The 15468-nt window shown below is 43.4% G+C and overlaps 1 protein-coding gene across 1 annotated transcript in view; it reads left to right on the top strand.

Moving 5' to 3' along the window:
* Positions 1-15468, top strand: part of LOC120984653 (MAP/microtubule affinity-regulating kinase 4-like) — a 55372-nt gene that overhangs the window by 17836 nt on the left and 22068 nt on the right. Inside the window, exons 2-3 of the mRNA XM_040413408.1 lie at positions 2853-2959; positions 3038-3274. Of these exons, the coding sequence (XP_040269342.1) occupies positions 2853-2959; positions 3038-3274 (344 nt within the window). The remainder of the gene's footprint in view (positions 1-2852; positions 2960-3037; positions 3275-15468) is intronic.

The raw sequence follows: 15468 nt of genomic DNA, 5'->3' as shown, positions 1-15468 counted from the left end.
ATACAGTATACTGTCCTCTGTAGTGTATATACAGTATACTGTCCTCTGTAGTGTATATACAGTATACTGTCCTCTGTAGTATATATACAGTATACTGTCCTCTGTAGTATATATACAGTATACTGTCTAGGGATCGACCGATATTGATTTTTTAGGGCCGATACCGATACCGATAATTTGTGAACTTTCAGGCCGATAGCCGATAATTTATACCGATATTCTGGGAATTTTCATTTTTGAGAAAAAAAAAAAATTCCTACACAAATCTGCTGAAAATTAATATGTTTATTGTTAATGTGTATTTTTTTTTTATAAATCTTTTTCATTTATACTTAATATTTTTGTGTTTTTTTTTTACTAACTTTTAACCCCCTTAGGGACTAGAACCCTTGTCCTATTCCCCCTGATAGATCTCTATCAGGGTGAATAGGATCTCACACTGTCCCTGCTGCTCTGTGCATAGTGCACACAGCAGCATGGAGCTGAACATGGCAGCCAGGGCTTCAATAGCGTCCTGGCTGCCATGGCAACCGATCGGAGCCCCAGGCTTACACAGCTGGGGCTCCGATCGGAGGAGCAGGGGAGAGGGGATCCTGTGGCCACTGCCACCAATGATTAATACTGGGTGGGGGGGGGGGGGCGCACTGCGCCACCAAGGATTAATACTGGGGGGCTTGGGGGGGCGCACTGCGCCACCAATGAAGATAAGTCTATCGATCATTCATATACAGGAGGCGGGAGCTGGCTGCAGAATCACATAGCCGGCTCCCGACCTCTATCAGCGGTAGCTGCGATCCGCGGCACCTGAGGAGTTAACTACCGCGGACCGCAGCTAGTACCGCTCATAGAGGTCGGGAGCCGGCTATGTGATTCTGCAGCCAGCTCCCGCCTCCTCTATATGAATGAATGAAAGGCTTATCTTCATTGGTGGCGCAGCGGCCACAGCCCCTCCCCTCCTCTTATGTTCTATCCCCTCATTGGCGGCAGCGGCAGCAGCAGCACAGGGGGAGGAGACACTGCTTCCTTCTCCCCTGTGCTGCGGAGGGAACACAGAGAGCGCTGTCAGCAGCGCGTTCTGTGTTCCCCATACGTTATCGGTATATCGGCAAAATAGATGCCGATACCGATAACGTTCAAAAACCTCAATATCGGCCGATAATATCGGCCAAACCGATAATCGGTCGATCCCTAATACTGTCCTCTGTAGTATATATATACAGCATACTGTCCTCTGTAGTGTATATACAGTATACTGTCCTCTGTAGTATATATATACAGTATACTGTCCTCTGTAGTATATATACAGTATACTGTCCTTTGTAGTATATATACAGTATACTGTCCTCTGTAGTATATATACAGTATACTGTCCTCTGTAGTATATATATACAGTATACTGTCCTCTGTAGTATATATACAGTATACTGTCCTCTGTAGTATATATCTACAGTATACTGTCCTCTGTAGTATATATATACAGTATACTGTCCTCTGTAGTGTATATACATTATACTGTCCTCTGTAGTATATATACAGTATACTGTCCTCTGTAGTATATATACAGTATACTGTCCTCTGTAGTATATATACAGTATACTGTCCTCTGTCGTATATATACAGTATACTGTCCTCTGTAGTATATATATACAGTATACTGTCCTCTGTAGTATATATACAGTATACTGTCCTCTGTAGTGTATATATACAGTATACTGTCCTCTGTAGTATATATATACAGTATACTGTCCTCTGTAGTGTATATATACATTATACTGTCCTCTGTAGTGTATATATACAGTATACTGTCCTCTGTAGTATATATACAGTATACTGTCCTCTGTAGTATATATACATTATACTGTCCTCTGTAGTATGTATACTGTCCTCTGTAGTGTGTGTGTGTGTGTATATATATATATATATATATATATATATATAGTACACTGTCCTCTGTAGTATATATATACAGTATACTGTCCTCTGTAGTATATACACAGTATACTGTCCTCTGTAGTATATATACAGTATACTGTCCTCTGTAGTATATATACAGTATACTGTCCTCTGTAGTATATATACATTATACTGTCCTCTGTAGTATATATACATTATACTGTCCTCTGTAGTATATATACATTATACTGTCCTCTGTAGTATATATACATTATACTGTCCTCTGTAGTATATGTATATACAGTACACTGTCCTCTGTAGTATATATACATTATACTGTCCTCTGTAGTGTATATACAGTATACCGTCCTCTGTAGTATATATACAGTATACTGTCCTCTGTAGTATATATACAGTATACCGTCCTCTGTAGTATATATATACATTATACTGTCCTCTGTAGTGTATATACAGTATACTGTCCTCTGTAGTATATATACAGTATACTGTCCTCTGTAGTATATATACAGTTTACTGTCCTATGTAGTATATATACAGGAGGAGACTGTACAGTCACATGTGGAGGAGACTAGGGTGGTACTTGTGGAGTAATACTCCTGTGAGTACCTGAAGGTCTCCACTGAATACCTGTGCCTCTCCCTGGAGATCAGCAGGTTACCCTCATGTCTCTCCTCCCGTAACTTCTTCGCCTTGCCTTGTTCTCTCTTTAAATGGCCCGTGCCCCGACTTTTTGACATAAAGCTTCTGCAACGTTCTCATCAGCTCTTTTTAGGATCTCTGCTTGCTGTCATTGCAATTTCTATTGTAGAAAATCCTTATCTACTGTATATCTGTTCACACTACTGATGGTTTGCTACAATTCAGCATAGATACTTTGTAACAAGTCTTCAGCTGTGAGAAGGCCAGGAGAGGGTGCCATGATCTCTCCCTTTGTCCAGCAGATGAACACTCCTCCAGGCGTGATGGGCCGCAGGAACACGTATGTGTGCACAGACCGCCATGCTTCAGAGCGCCATTCCCTGCTCCATAATGGAAAGGAGAACAGGTAGGTGGTGGACGGGGTGGTGGGTGTTCCTTCTGGGTGGTGCTCCTCCTCCTCACCGCCCTCTGTCTTCTCTCTCAGCTCCACTTCTTCTCGCCCACCTGCACCATCGCCCTCTACGCAGAGCATTGCAGAGCGCAGCAGCCTCTCCCGAGGATCCAATGTCCGCAGCACTTTCCATGGCGGCCATGTGAGAGATCGGAGGGGTCAGAATCCACCCCCCAGCTCCCCCACCCATCCTCATGAGGGGTTAAACCAGAGTCGATCCCGAGCCACATCCAACCTGTTCAGCAAGCTGACCTCCAAACTGACCCGCAGGTAAGTGGGCATATTAAGGAGGCAGGGAGACCCAGATGGACCACCTCCCAGGTGACTGCCCAGGGTGACTGCATGCTAGAGGTCGGCGACGTAGAGGTGAAGGCGTGTCCCGCCAGACCCGGACTCCTCGACATAGGTTTATACCCCCTGGCCCTTCATGTGGGTATTACCTCATCTACATAAGTTTACACCCCCTGGCCCTTCATGTGGGTATTACCTCCTCTACATAAGTTTACACCCCCTGGCCCTTCATGTGGGTATTACCTCATCTACATAAGTTTACACCCCCTGGCCCTTCATGTGGGTATAACCTCCTCTACATAAGTTTACACCCCCTGGCCCTTCATGTGGGTATAACCTCCTGTACAGAAGTTTACACCCCCTGGCCCTTCATGTGGGTATTACCTCCTCTACATAAGTTTACACCCCCTGGCCCTTCATGTGGGTATTACCTCATCTACATAAGTTTACACCCTCTGGCCCTTCATGTGGGTATTACCTCATCTACATAAGTTTACACCCTCTGGCCCTTCATGTGGGTATTACCTCATCTACATAAGTTTACACCCTCTGGCCCTTCATGTGGGTATTACCTCATCTACATAAGTTTACACCCCCTGGCCCTTCATGTGGGTATTACCTCATCTACATAAGTTTACACCCCCTGGCCCTTCATGTGGGTATTACCTCCTCTACATAAGTTTACACCCCCTGGCCCTTCATGTGGGTATAACCTCCTGTGCAGAAGTTTACACCCCCTGGCCCTTCATGTGGGTATTACCTCATCTACATAAGTTTACACCCTCTGGCCCTTCATGTGGGTATTACCTCCTCTACATAAGTTTACACCCCCTGGCCCTTCATGTGGGTATTACCTCATCTACATAAGTTTACACCCCCTGGCCCTTCATGTGGGTATTACCTCCTCTACATAAGTTTACACCCCCTGGCCCTTCATGTGGGTATTACCTCCTCTACATAAGTTTACACCCCCTGGCCCTTAATGTGGGTATTACCTCCTCTACATAAGTTTACACCCCCTGGCCCTTCATGTGGGTATAACCTCCTGTGCAGAAGTTTACACCCCCTGGCCCTTCATGTGGGTATTACCTCCTCTACATAAGTTTACACCCCCTGGTCCTTCATGTGGGTATTACCTCCTCTACATAAGTTTGCACCCCCTGGTTCTTAATGTGGGTATTACCTCATCTACATAAGTTTACACCCCCTGGCCCTTCATGTGGGTATTACCTCCTCTACATAAGTTTACACCCCCTGGCCCTTCATGTGGGTATTACCTCATCTACATAAGTTTACACCCCCTGGCCCTTCATGTGGGTATTACCTCCTCTACATAAGTTTACACCCCCTGGCCCTTCATGTGGGTATTACCTCATCTACATAAGTTTACACCCTCTGGCCCTTCATGTGGGTATTACCTCATCTACATAAGTTTACACCCTCTGGCCCTTCATGTGGGTATTACCTCATCTACATAAGTTTACACCCCCTGGCCCTTCATGTGGGTATTACCTCCTCTACATAAGTTTACACCCCCTGGCCCTTAATGTGGGTATTACCTCCTCTACATAAGTTTACACCCCCTGGCCCTTCATGTGGGTATAACCTCCTGTGCAGAAGTTTACACCCCCCGGCCCTTCATGTGGGTATTACCTCATCTACATAAGTTTACACCCCCTGGCCCTTCACGTGGGTATTACCTCCTCTACATAAGTTTACACCCCCTGGCCCTTCATGTGGGTATTACCTCCTCTACATAAGTTTACACCCCCTGGCCCTTCATGTGGGTATAACCTCCTGTGCAGAAGTTTACACCCCCTGGCCCTTCATGTGGGTATTACCTCCTGTACATAAGTTTACACCCCCTGGTCCTTCATGTGAGTATAACCTCCTGTGCATAAGTTTACACCCCCTGGTTCTTTGCCTGGCACTTCTCTGTCTGACATACTGTTAGATCAAATAAATACATAAAAAGGAAATCAAAACACCCCAAAAAATTCTGTAATTTTCTCACTTCACTGCACAACGGCTAATAAGCCCTTTTTCCCACTAATACACACAAAAAAGGGCTTTAGAACATATAACTGCGCCGCACAAGGGCAGATATCCCCTGTAATAACCCTGTTAATGCCGTATCACACAGAACTTACACCCCGATAACCAGAACGGTTTGCTGGAATTACAGAGCTGTATTATGGCAATGTGGCTCCGCAGTCAGTGCAGCAAGGTGTAATAGGATTGTTCCTGTTCCCCAGGCTGTAACCTCCCCGACTGAACCCTGTTCTGCAGAAATGCTGTGGGATGATTCCTCCCTGTCCTTTCCCTGAACTTGTAAATAGTTTTTTCAGCACAATGAAGTTTTTCCTCGCACTGTCCCTAGCGCCTGCTGACGTCTCTCCCTGCACTAAGTGCACTGGAAACTGGCAGAATCCAAGATGGCTGCCGCTATTTATAGGGCTGTGACATCACAGGGCTGGCTGGCTGCTGATTGGCTGCATGCATGGCATTATGGGTGATCCCGCCTTCCCAGAGTTCCTTGCTTCATGTCCTCACATGTGCAGCAGCCATTTTAGGAAAAAATTTGATTCATTACCACAAAGCGCAAGGAAAATTCGGATTCGGCGCAAATCGAATTTTTCCTGAAATTCGGATCGAATTCCACTTCATCAATTTCGATTCGCTCATCTCTAATTATCACACCCCTTACAACCATCTCCCCCTGTGTGTATGTTATCAGGTAGATTGGGTCGGCTGCCGTCGGGTAGATTGGGTCGGCTGCCGTCGGGTAGATTGGGTCGGCTGCCGTCGGGGAGATTGGGTCGGCTGCCGTCGGGGAGATTGGGTCGGCTGCCGTCGGGGAGATTGGGTCGGCTGCCGTCGGGGAGATTGGGTCGGCTGCCGTCGGGGAGATTGGGTCGGCTGCCGTCGGGGAGATTGGGTCGGCTGCCGTCGGGGAGATTGGGTCGGCTGCCGTCGGGGAGATTGGGTCGGCTGCCGTCGGGGAGATTGGGTCGGCTGCCGTCGGGGAGATTGTGGCACTTGCAGTTACAGATGTGTCATCGCTACCGCTCCCTTTTTCGCAATTCGTTACTAACTATACGCGATTTTATCTCCTCCAGTCTATCAATACACACCAATGCCAGTAGATGGCGGTGTTGAGTTAAAGTTAATATGGCTATCCTGCTCCTGATCCAGCCTATACAGGAGCCGGGCGGTGGCACCTCAACGGTCTATGGTGTTAAGCCCTTCATTATCACATGTATATAACTGGAAGACTGGCACCTCAACGGTCTATGGTGTTAAGCCCTTCATTATCACATGTATATAACTGGAAGACTGGCACCTCAACGGTCTATGGTGTTAAGCCCTTCATTATCACATGTATATAACTGGGAGACTGGCACCTCAACGGTCTATGGTGTTAAGCCCTTCATTATCACATGTATATAACTGGAAGACTGGCACCTCAACTGTCTATGGTGTTAAGCCCTTCATTATCACATGTATATAACTGGAAGACTGGCACCTCAACTGTCTATGGTGTTAAGCCCTTCATTATCACATGTATATAACTGGGAGACTGGCACCTCAACGGTCTATGGGGTTAAGCCCTTCATTATCACATGTATATAACTGGAAGACTGGCACCTCAACGGTCTATGGTGTTAAGCCCTTCATTATCGCATGTATATAACTGGAAGACTGGCACCTCAACGGTCTATGGTGTTAAGCCCTTCATTATCACATGTATATATAACTGGAAGACTGGCACCTCAACGGTCTATGGTGTTAAGCCCTTCATTATCACATGTATATAACTGGAAGACTGGCACCTCAACTGTCTATGGTGTTAAGCCCTTCATTATCACATGTATATAACTGGAAGACTGGCACCTCAACGGTCTATGGTGTTAAGCCCTTCATTATCACATGTATATAACTGGAAGACTGGCACCTCAACGGTCTATGGTGTTAAGCCCTTCATTATCACATGTATATAACTGGAAGACTGGCACCTCAACTGTCTATGGTGTTAAGCCCTTCATTATCACATGTATATAACTGGAAGACTGGCACCTCAACGGTCTATGGGGTTAAGCCCTTCATTATCACATGTATATAACTGGAAGACTGGCACCTCAACGGTCTATGGTGTTAAGCCCTTCATTATCACATGTATATAACTGGGAGACTGGCACCTCAACGGTCTATGGTGTTAAGCCCTTCATTATCACATGTATATAACTGGAAGACTGGCACCTCAACGGTCTATGGTGTTAAGCCCTTCATTATCACATGTATATATAACTGGAAGACTGGCACCTCAACGGTCTATGGTGTTAAGCCCTTCATTATCACATGTATATAACTGGAAGACTGGCACCTCAACTGTCTATGGTGTTAAGCCCTTCATTATCACATGTATATATAACTGGAAGACTGGCACCTCAACGGTCTATGGTGTTAAGCCCTTCATTATCACATGTATATAACTGGAAGACTGGCACCTCAACTGTCTATGGTGTTAAGCCCTTCATTATCACATGTATATAACTGGAAGACTGGCACCTCAACGGTCTATGGTGTTAAGCCCTTCATTATCACATGTATATAACTGGAAGACTGGCACCTCAACTGTCTATGGTGTTAAGCCCTTCATTATCACATGTATATAACTGGAAGACTGGCACCTCAACGGTCTATGGGGTTAAGCCCTTCATTATCACATGTATATAACTGGGAGACTGGCACCTCAACTGTCTATGGTGTTAAGCCCTTCATTATCACATGTATATAACTGGGAGACTGGCACCTCAACGGTCTATGGTGTTAAGCCCTTCATTATCACATGTATATAACTGGAAGACTGGCACCTCAACGGTCTATGGTGTTAAGCCCTTCATTATCACATGTATATAACTGGAAGACTGGCACCTCAACGGTCTATGGTGTTAAGCCCTTCATTATCACATGTATATAACTGGGAGACTGGCACCTCAACGGTCTATGGTGTTAAGCCCTTCATTATCACATGTATATAACTGGGAGACTGGCACCTCAACGGTCTATGGTGTTAAGCCCTTCATTATCACATGTATATAACTGGAAGACTGGCACCTCAACGGTCTATGGTGTTAAGCCCTTCATTATCACATGTATATAACTGGAAGACTGGCACCTCAACGGTCTATGGTGTTAAGCCCTTCATTATCACATGTATATAACTGGAAGACTGGCACCTCAACTGTCTATGGTGTTAAGCCCTTCATTATCACATGTATATATAACTGGAAGACTGGCACCTCAACTGTCTATGGTGTTAAGCCCTTCATTATCACATGTATATAACTGGAAGACTGGCACCTCAACGGTCTATGGTGTTAAGCCCTTCATTATCGCATGTATATAACTGGAAGACTGGCACCTCAACGGTCTATGGTGTTAAGCCCTTCATTATCGCATGTATATAACTGGAAGACTGGCACCTCAACGGTCTATGGTGTTAAGCCCTTCATTATCACATGTATATAACTGGAAGACTGGCACCTCAACGGTCTATGGTGTTAAGCCCTTCATTATCACATGTATATAACTGGAAGACTGGCACTCTCAACGGTCTATGGTGTTAAGCCCTTCATTATCACATGTATATAACTGGAAGACTGGCACCTCAACGGTCTATGGTGTTAAGCCCTTCATTATCGCATGTATATAACTGGAAGACTGGCACCTCAACTGTCTATGGTGTTAAGCCCTTCATTATCACATGTATATAACTGGAAGACTGGCACCTCAACGGTCTATGGTGTTAAGCCCTTCATTATCACATGTATATAACTGGAAGACTGGCACCTCAACGGTCTATGGTGTTAAGCCCTTCATTATCACATGTATATAACTGGAAGACTGGCACTCTCAACGGTCTATGGTGTTAAGCCCTTCATTATCACATGTATATAACTGGAAGACTGGCACCTCAACGGTCTATGGTGTTAAGCCCTTCATTATCACATGTATATAACTGGAAGACTGGCACCTCAACGGTCTATGGTGTTAAGCCCTTCATTATCACATGTATATAACTGGAAGACTGGCACCTCAACTGTCTATGGTGTTAAGCCCTTCATTATCACATGTATATAACTGGAAGACTGGCACCTCAACTGTCTATGGTGTTAAGCCCTTCATTATCACATGTATATAACTGGAAGACTGGCACCTCAACGGTCTATGGTGTTAAGCCCTTCATTATCACATGTATATAACTGGAAGACTGGCACCTCAACGGTCTATGGTGTTAAGCCCTTCATTATCGCATGTATATAACTGGAAGACTGGCACCTCAACTGTCTATGGTGTTAAGCCCTTCATTATCACATGTATATAACTGGAAGACTGGCACCTCAACGGTCTATGGTGTTAAGCCCTTCATTATCACATGTATATAACTGGAAGACTGGCACCTCAACGGTCTATGGTGTTAAGCCCTTCATTATCACATGTATATATAACTGGAAGACTGGCACCTCAACGGTCTATGGTGTTAAGCCCTTCATTATCACATGTATATAACTGGAAGACTGGCACCTCAACTGTCTATGGTGTTAAGCCCTTCATTATCACATGTATATAACTGGAAGACTGGCACCTCAACGGTCTATGGTGTTAAGCCCTTCATTATCACATGTATATAACTGGAAGACTGGCACTCTCAACGGTCTATGGGGTTAAGCCCTTCATTATCACATGTATATAACTGGAAGACTGGCACCTCAACGGTCTATGGTGTTAAGCCCTTCATTATCACACGTATATAACTGGAAGACTGGCACCTCAACTGTCTATGGTGTTAAGCCCTTCATTATCACATGTATATAACTGGAAGACTGGCACTCTCAACGGTCTATGGTGTTAAGCCCTTCATTATCACATGTATATAACTGGAAGACTGGCACCTCAACGGTCTATGGTGTTAAGCCCTTCATTATCACATGTATATAACTGGAAGACTGGCACCTCAACGGTCTATGGTGTTAAGCCCTTCATTATCACATGTATATAACTGGAAGATTGGCACCTCAACTGTCTATGGTGTTAAGCCCTTCATTATCACATGTATATAACTGGGAGACTGGCACCTCAACTGTCTATGGTGTTAAGCCCTTCATTATCACATGTATATAACTGGAAGACTGGCACCTCAACTGTCTATGGTGTTAAGCCCTTCATTATCACATGTATATAACTGGAAGACTGGCACCTCAACGGTCTATGGTGTTAAGCCCTTCATTATCACATGTATATAACTGGAAGACTGGCACCTCAACGGTCTATGGTGTTAAGCCCTTCATTATCACATGTATATAACTGGGAGACTGGCACCTCAACGGTCTATGGTGTTAAGCCCTTCATTATCACATGTATATAACTGGAAGACTGGCACCTCAACGGTCTATGGTGTTAAGCCCTTCATTATCACATGTATATAACTGGAAGACTGGCACCTCAACGGTCTATGGTGTTAAGCCCTTCATTATCACATGTATATAACTGGAAGACTGGCACCTCAACTGTCTATGGTGTTAAGCCCTTCATTATCACATGTATATAACTGGAAGACTGGCACCTCAACGGTCTATGGTGTTAAGCCCTTCATTATCACATGTATATAACTGGAAGACTGGCACCTCAACGGTCTATGGTGTTAAGCCCTTCATTATCACATGTATATAACTGGAAGACTGGCACTCTCAACACATGGAACCATATGGTTTAATGCAAATCACAATGTTTATTAATAAGTTTATAAAAAGAATAAAAAGATAAAAATATACACTAACACTGAATAGGTAAAAAGGTTTCACACAGTATTATGCTGATCATATAATGATGTCATAAATCATATATTTGAACACCCGATATTCAATGTTGATCCTTATATTGTTTTAGTGGCCGCTGCAGGAAAAAAACATGAATATTCACATATAAATTCCTGTAAGTGGAAAAGAAAGAAAAGAAAGTCCTCCTTATTTCTGTCCTAAATGAAGGCAGACGATGCGAGATGGTGTTCGCTGAGATAAAGTCAATGTTTCTGCTGTAGATGACTACTTCTTTCTTCTGTAGGTATAGCTTGGTAATTGGCAGTAGAAATGTGCCTAGTGATCACCCACTATGTGGGCTTACCTGTCCTTGGTGCCGGTCAGTCAGGTTACTCGGGGCTCGCTGGATGCCGGCGTCCCGGCTGTTTCGCTGTCAGCGTCCTACGTGAGTTTGGAGACGGATTAGTCGTTTCGTAAATGAGGTGTCGGCACACAGGATAGTGTTCGTTGATTTTCTTAACCTCAACCGTTCGTTGTGGCGGCCAGAATCAAACTTACAGTGCACTGTTATGGAAGTATATTCTTCTCACAAATGGGTCATATTCTGATCTCCTATTTGGATCTCTTGAAACCAAACGCGTTTCGGGGAACGCTCTCCCCTTCTTCAGTGGTAATGGCCCTACTTTGTGTCTGATTGGTTTTTATACCCTCAGTTGGTGAATTCCAAAAACAGACATGGAATGTATACATTTTTCATTTTTGTCCATTTTTAGTTCTTTTCAGTATGATTATTTTATATCTAATGTCTTTCATAACTTTTTTATAGTCCTTTTCATATATTCGATTTTTCTTCAATTTTTCCACTTGCGATTGTGTTGCGTTTTTAATGCGTTTTATTTTTGACACATGCGTTTTTTTGCCAAAAGTTGTAGTTTCCCTTATGGTATAAAGTCCATAAAGGATTTTGTTGCACGGGCCATAGTTAGCCTTATATGTCATTTATTGTGGTCTATTCCGTATCCATGCAGTCAATCTGCATTTACGTCTGTCGTTATATATTTAGGATATTTCCATCATTCTTTTCAGCATGAAGGTTTTATTTAAAAAAATATAAACATAAAATCAACTAGTAAAATTGTGAGTTGCATGTTTGATACATTGTGAATCTTCATATTTTTGTTGATTATTATACATCACATACAACATTATATATATCTCTATGTGTTATCTTATCTAGATTTCTCAAAATGTAATAGTTCCATAAAAAACACATATTGATATTATTTAGTAATTTGTGATGTATCAAATAAGGATACATCTACAAAGTAGTGTGATCATACCCATATGTTTTTCTCTACATCTTGTTTTCAGAGTTTTTTTGAAAGTTTTTTTGGGACATTTATTTCTCTCCCAAGAAGCATTTAATTGGATGAAGGAAGGGTACATGCGCCTTTCTCCGAGGGAGGGTTGCAGTGCTGGTAAACAGCCAAACATGTGATCCTCCATCGGAAAAAAGGCGAACGCCCCATGAACTCAATTACCACTGAAGAAGGGGAGAGCGTTCCCCGAAACGCGTTTGGTTTCAAGAGATCCAAATAGGAGATCAGAATATGACCCATTTGTGAGAAGAATATACTTCCATAACAGTGCACTGTAAGTTTGATTCTGGCCGCCACAACGAACGGTTGAGGTTAAGAAAATCAACGAACACTATCCTGTGTGCCGACACCTCATTTCCGGAGCGACTAATCCGTCTCCAAACTCACGTGGGACGCTGACAGCGAAACAGCCGGGACGCCGGCATCCAGCGAGCCCCGAGTAACCTGACTGACCGGCACCAAGGACAGGTAAGCCCACATAGTGGGTGATCACTAGGCACATTTCTACTGCCAATTACCAAGCTATACCTAGAGAAGAAAGAAGTAGTCATCTACCACAGAAACATTGACTTTATCTCAGCGAACACCATCTCGCATCGTCTGCCTTCATTTAGGACAGAAATAAGGAGGACTTCCTTTTCTTTCTTTTCCACTTACAGGAATTTATATGTGAATATTCATGTTTTTTTCCTGCACCGGCCTCTAAAACAATATAAGGATCAACATTGAATATCGGGTGTTCAAATATATGATTTATGACATCATTATATGATCAGCATAATACTGTGTGAAACCTTTTTACCTATTCAGTGTTAGTGTATATTTTTATCTTTTTATTCTTTTTATAAACTTATTAATAAACATTGTGATTTGCATTAAACCATATGGTTCCATGTGTTGAGAGTGCCAGTCTTCCAGTTATATACATGTGATAATGAAGGGCTTAACACCATAGATTGTTGAGGTGCCAGTCTTCCAGTTATATACATGTGATAATGAAGGGCTTAACACCATAGACCGTTGAGGTGCCAGTCTTCCAGTTATATACATGTGATAATGAAGGGCTTAACACCAGAGACCGTTGAGGTGCCAGTCTTCCAGTTATATAGATGTGATAATGAAGGGCTTAACACCATAGACCGTTGAGGTGCCAGTCTCCCAGTTATATACATGTGATAATGAAGGGCTTAACACCATAGACCGTTGAGGTGCCAGTCTTCCAGTTATATACATGTGATAATGAAGGGCTTAACACCATAGACCGTTGAGGTGCCAGTCTTCCAGTTATATACATGTGATAATGAAGGGCTTAACACCATAGACAGTTGAGGTGCCAGTCTTCCAGTTATATACATGTGATAATGAAGGGCTTAACACCATAGACCGTTGAGGTGCCAGTCTCCCAGTTATATACATGTGATAATGAAGGGCTTAACACCATAGACCGTTGAGGTGCCAGTCTTCCAGTTATATACATGTGATAATGAAGGGCTTAACACCATAGACCGTTGAGGTGCCAGTCTTCCAGTTATATACATGTGATAATGAAGGGCTTAACACCATAGACCGTTGAGGTGCCAGTCTTCCAGTTATATACATGTGATAATGAAGGGCTTAACACCATAGACCGTTGAGGTGCCAGTCTTCCAGTTATATACATGTGATAATGAAGGGCTTAACACCATAGACCGTTGAGGTGCCAGTCTTCCAGTTATATACATGTGATAATGAAGGGCTTAACACCATAGACCGTTGAGGTGCCAGTCTCCCAGTTATATACATGTGATAATGAAGGGCTTAACACCATAGACCGTTGAGGTGCCAGTCTTCCAGTTATATACATGTGATAATGAAGGGCTTAACACCATAGACAGTTGAGGTGCCAGTCTTCCAGTTATATACATGTGATAATGAAGGGCTTAACACCATAGACCGTTGAGGTGCCAGTCTTCCAGTTATATACATGTGATAATGAAGGGCTTAACACCATAGACAGTTGAGGTGCCAGTCTTCCAGTTATATACATGTGATAATGAAGGGCTTAACACCATAGACCGTTGAGGTGCCAGTCTTCCAGTTATATACATGTGATAATGAAGGGCTTAACACCATAGACCGTTGAGGTGCCAGTCTTCCAGTTATATACATGTGATAATGAAGGGCTTAACACCATAGACCGTTGAGAGTGCCAGTCTTCCAGTTATATACATGTGATAATGAAGGGCTTAACACCATAGACCGTTGAGGTGCCAGTCTTCCAGTTATATACATGTGATAATGAAGGGCTTAACACCATAGACCGTTGAGGTGCCAGTCTTCCAGTTATATACATGTGATAATGAAGGGCTTAACACCATAGACCGTTGAGGTGCCAGTCTTCCAGTTATATATACATGTGATAATGAAGGGCTTAACACCATAGACCGTTGAGGTGCCAGTCTTCCAGTTATATACATGTGATAATGAAGGGCTTAACACCATAGACAGTTGAGGTGCCAGTCTTCCAGTTATATACATGTGATAATGAAGGGCTTAACACCATAGACCGTTGAGGTGCCAGTCTTCCAGTTATATACATGTGATAATGAAGGGCTTAACACCATAGACCGTTGAGAGTGCCAGTCTTCCAGTTATATACATGTGATAATGAAGGGCTTAACACCATAGACAGTTGAGGTGCCAGTCTTCCAGTTATATACATGTGATAATGAAGGGCTTAACACCATAGACAGTTGAGGTGCCAGTCTTCCAGTTATATACATGTGATAATGAAGGGCTTAACACCATAGACCGTTGAGGTGCCAGTCTTCCAGTTATATACATGCGATAATGAAGGGCTTAACACCATAGACCGTTGAGAGTGCCAGTCTTCCAGTTATATACATGCGATAATGAAGGGCTTAACACCATAGACCGTTGAGGTGCCAGTCTTCCAGTTATATACATGTGATAATGAAGGGCTTAACACCATAGA

Source organism: Bufo bufo, unplaced genomic scaffold, assembly GCF_905171765.1.
Source record: "Bufo bufo unplaced genomic scaffold, aBufBuf1.1, whole genome shotgun sequence".
Classification (NCBI taxonomy): Eukaryota; Metazoa; Chordata; class Amphibia; order Anura; family Bufonidae; genus Bufo; species Bufo bufo.
Note: the sequence above shows the minus strand (reverse complement) of the source record. Positions and strands in the feature narration are given on the sequence as shown.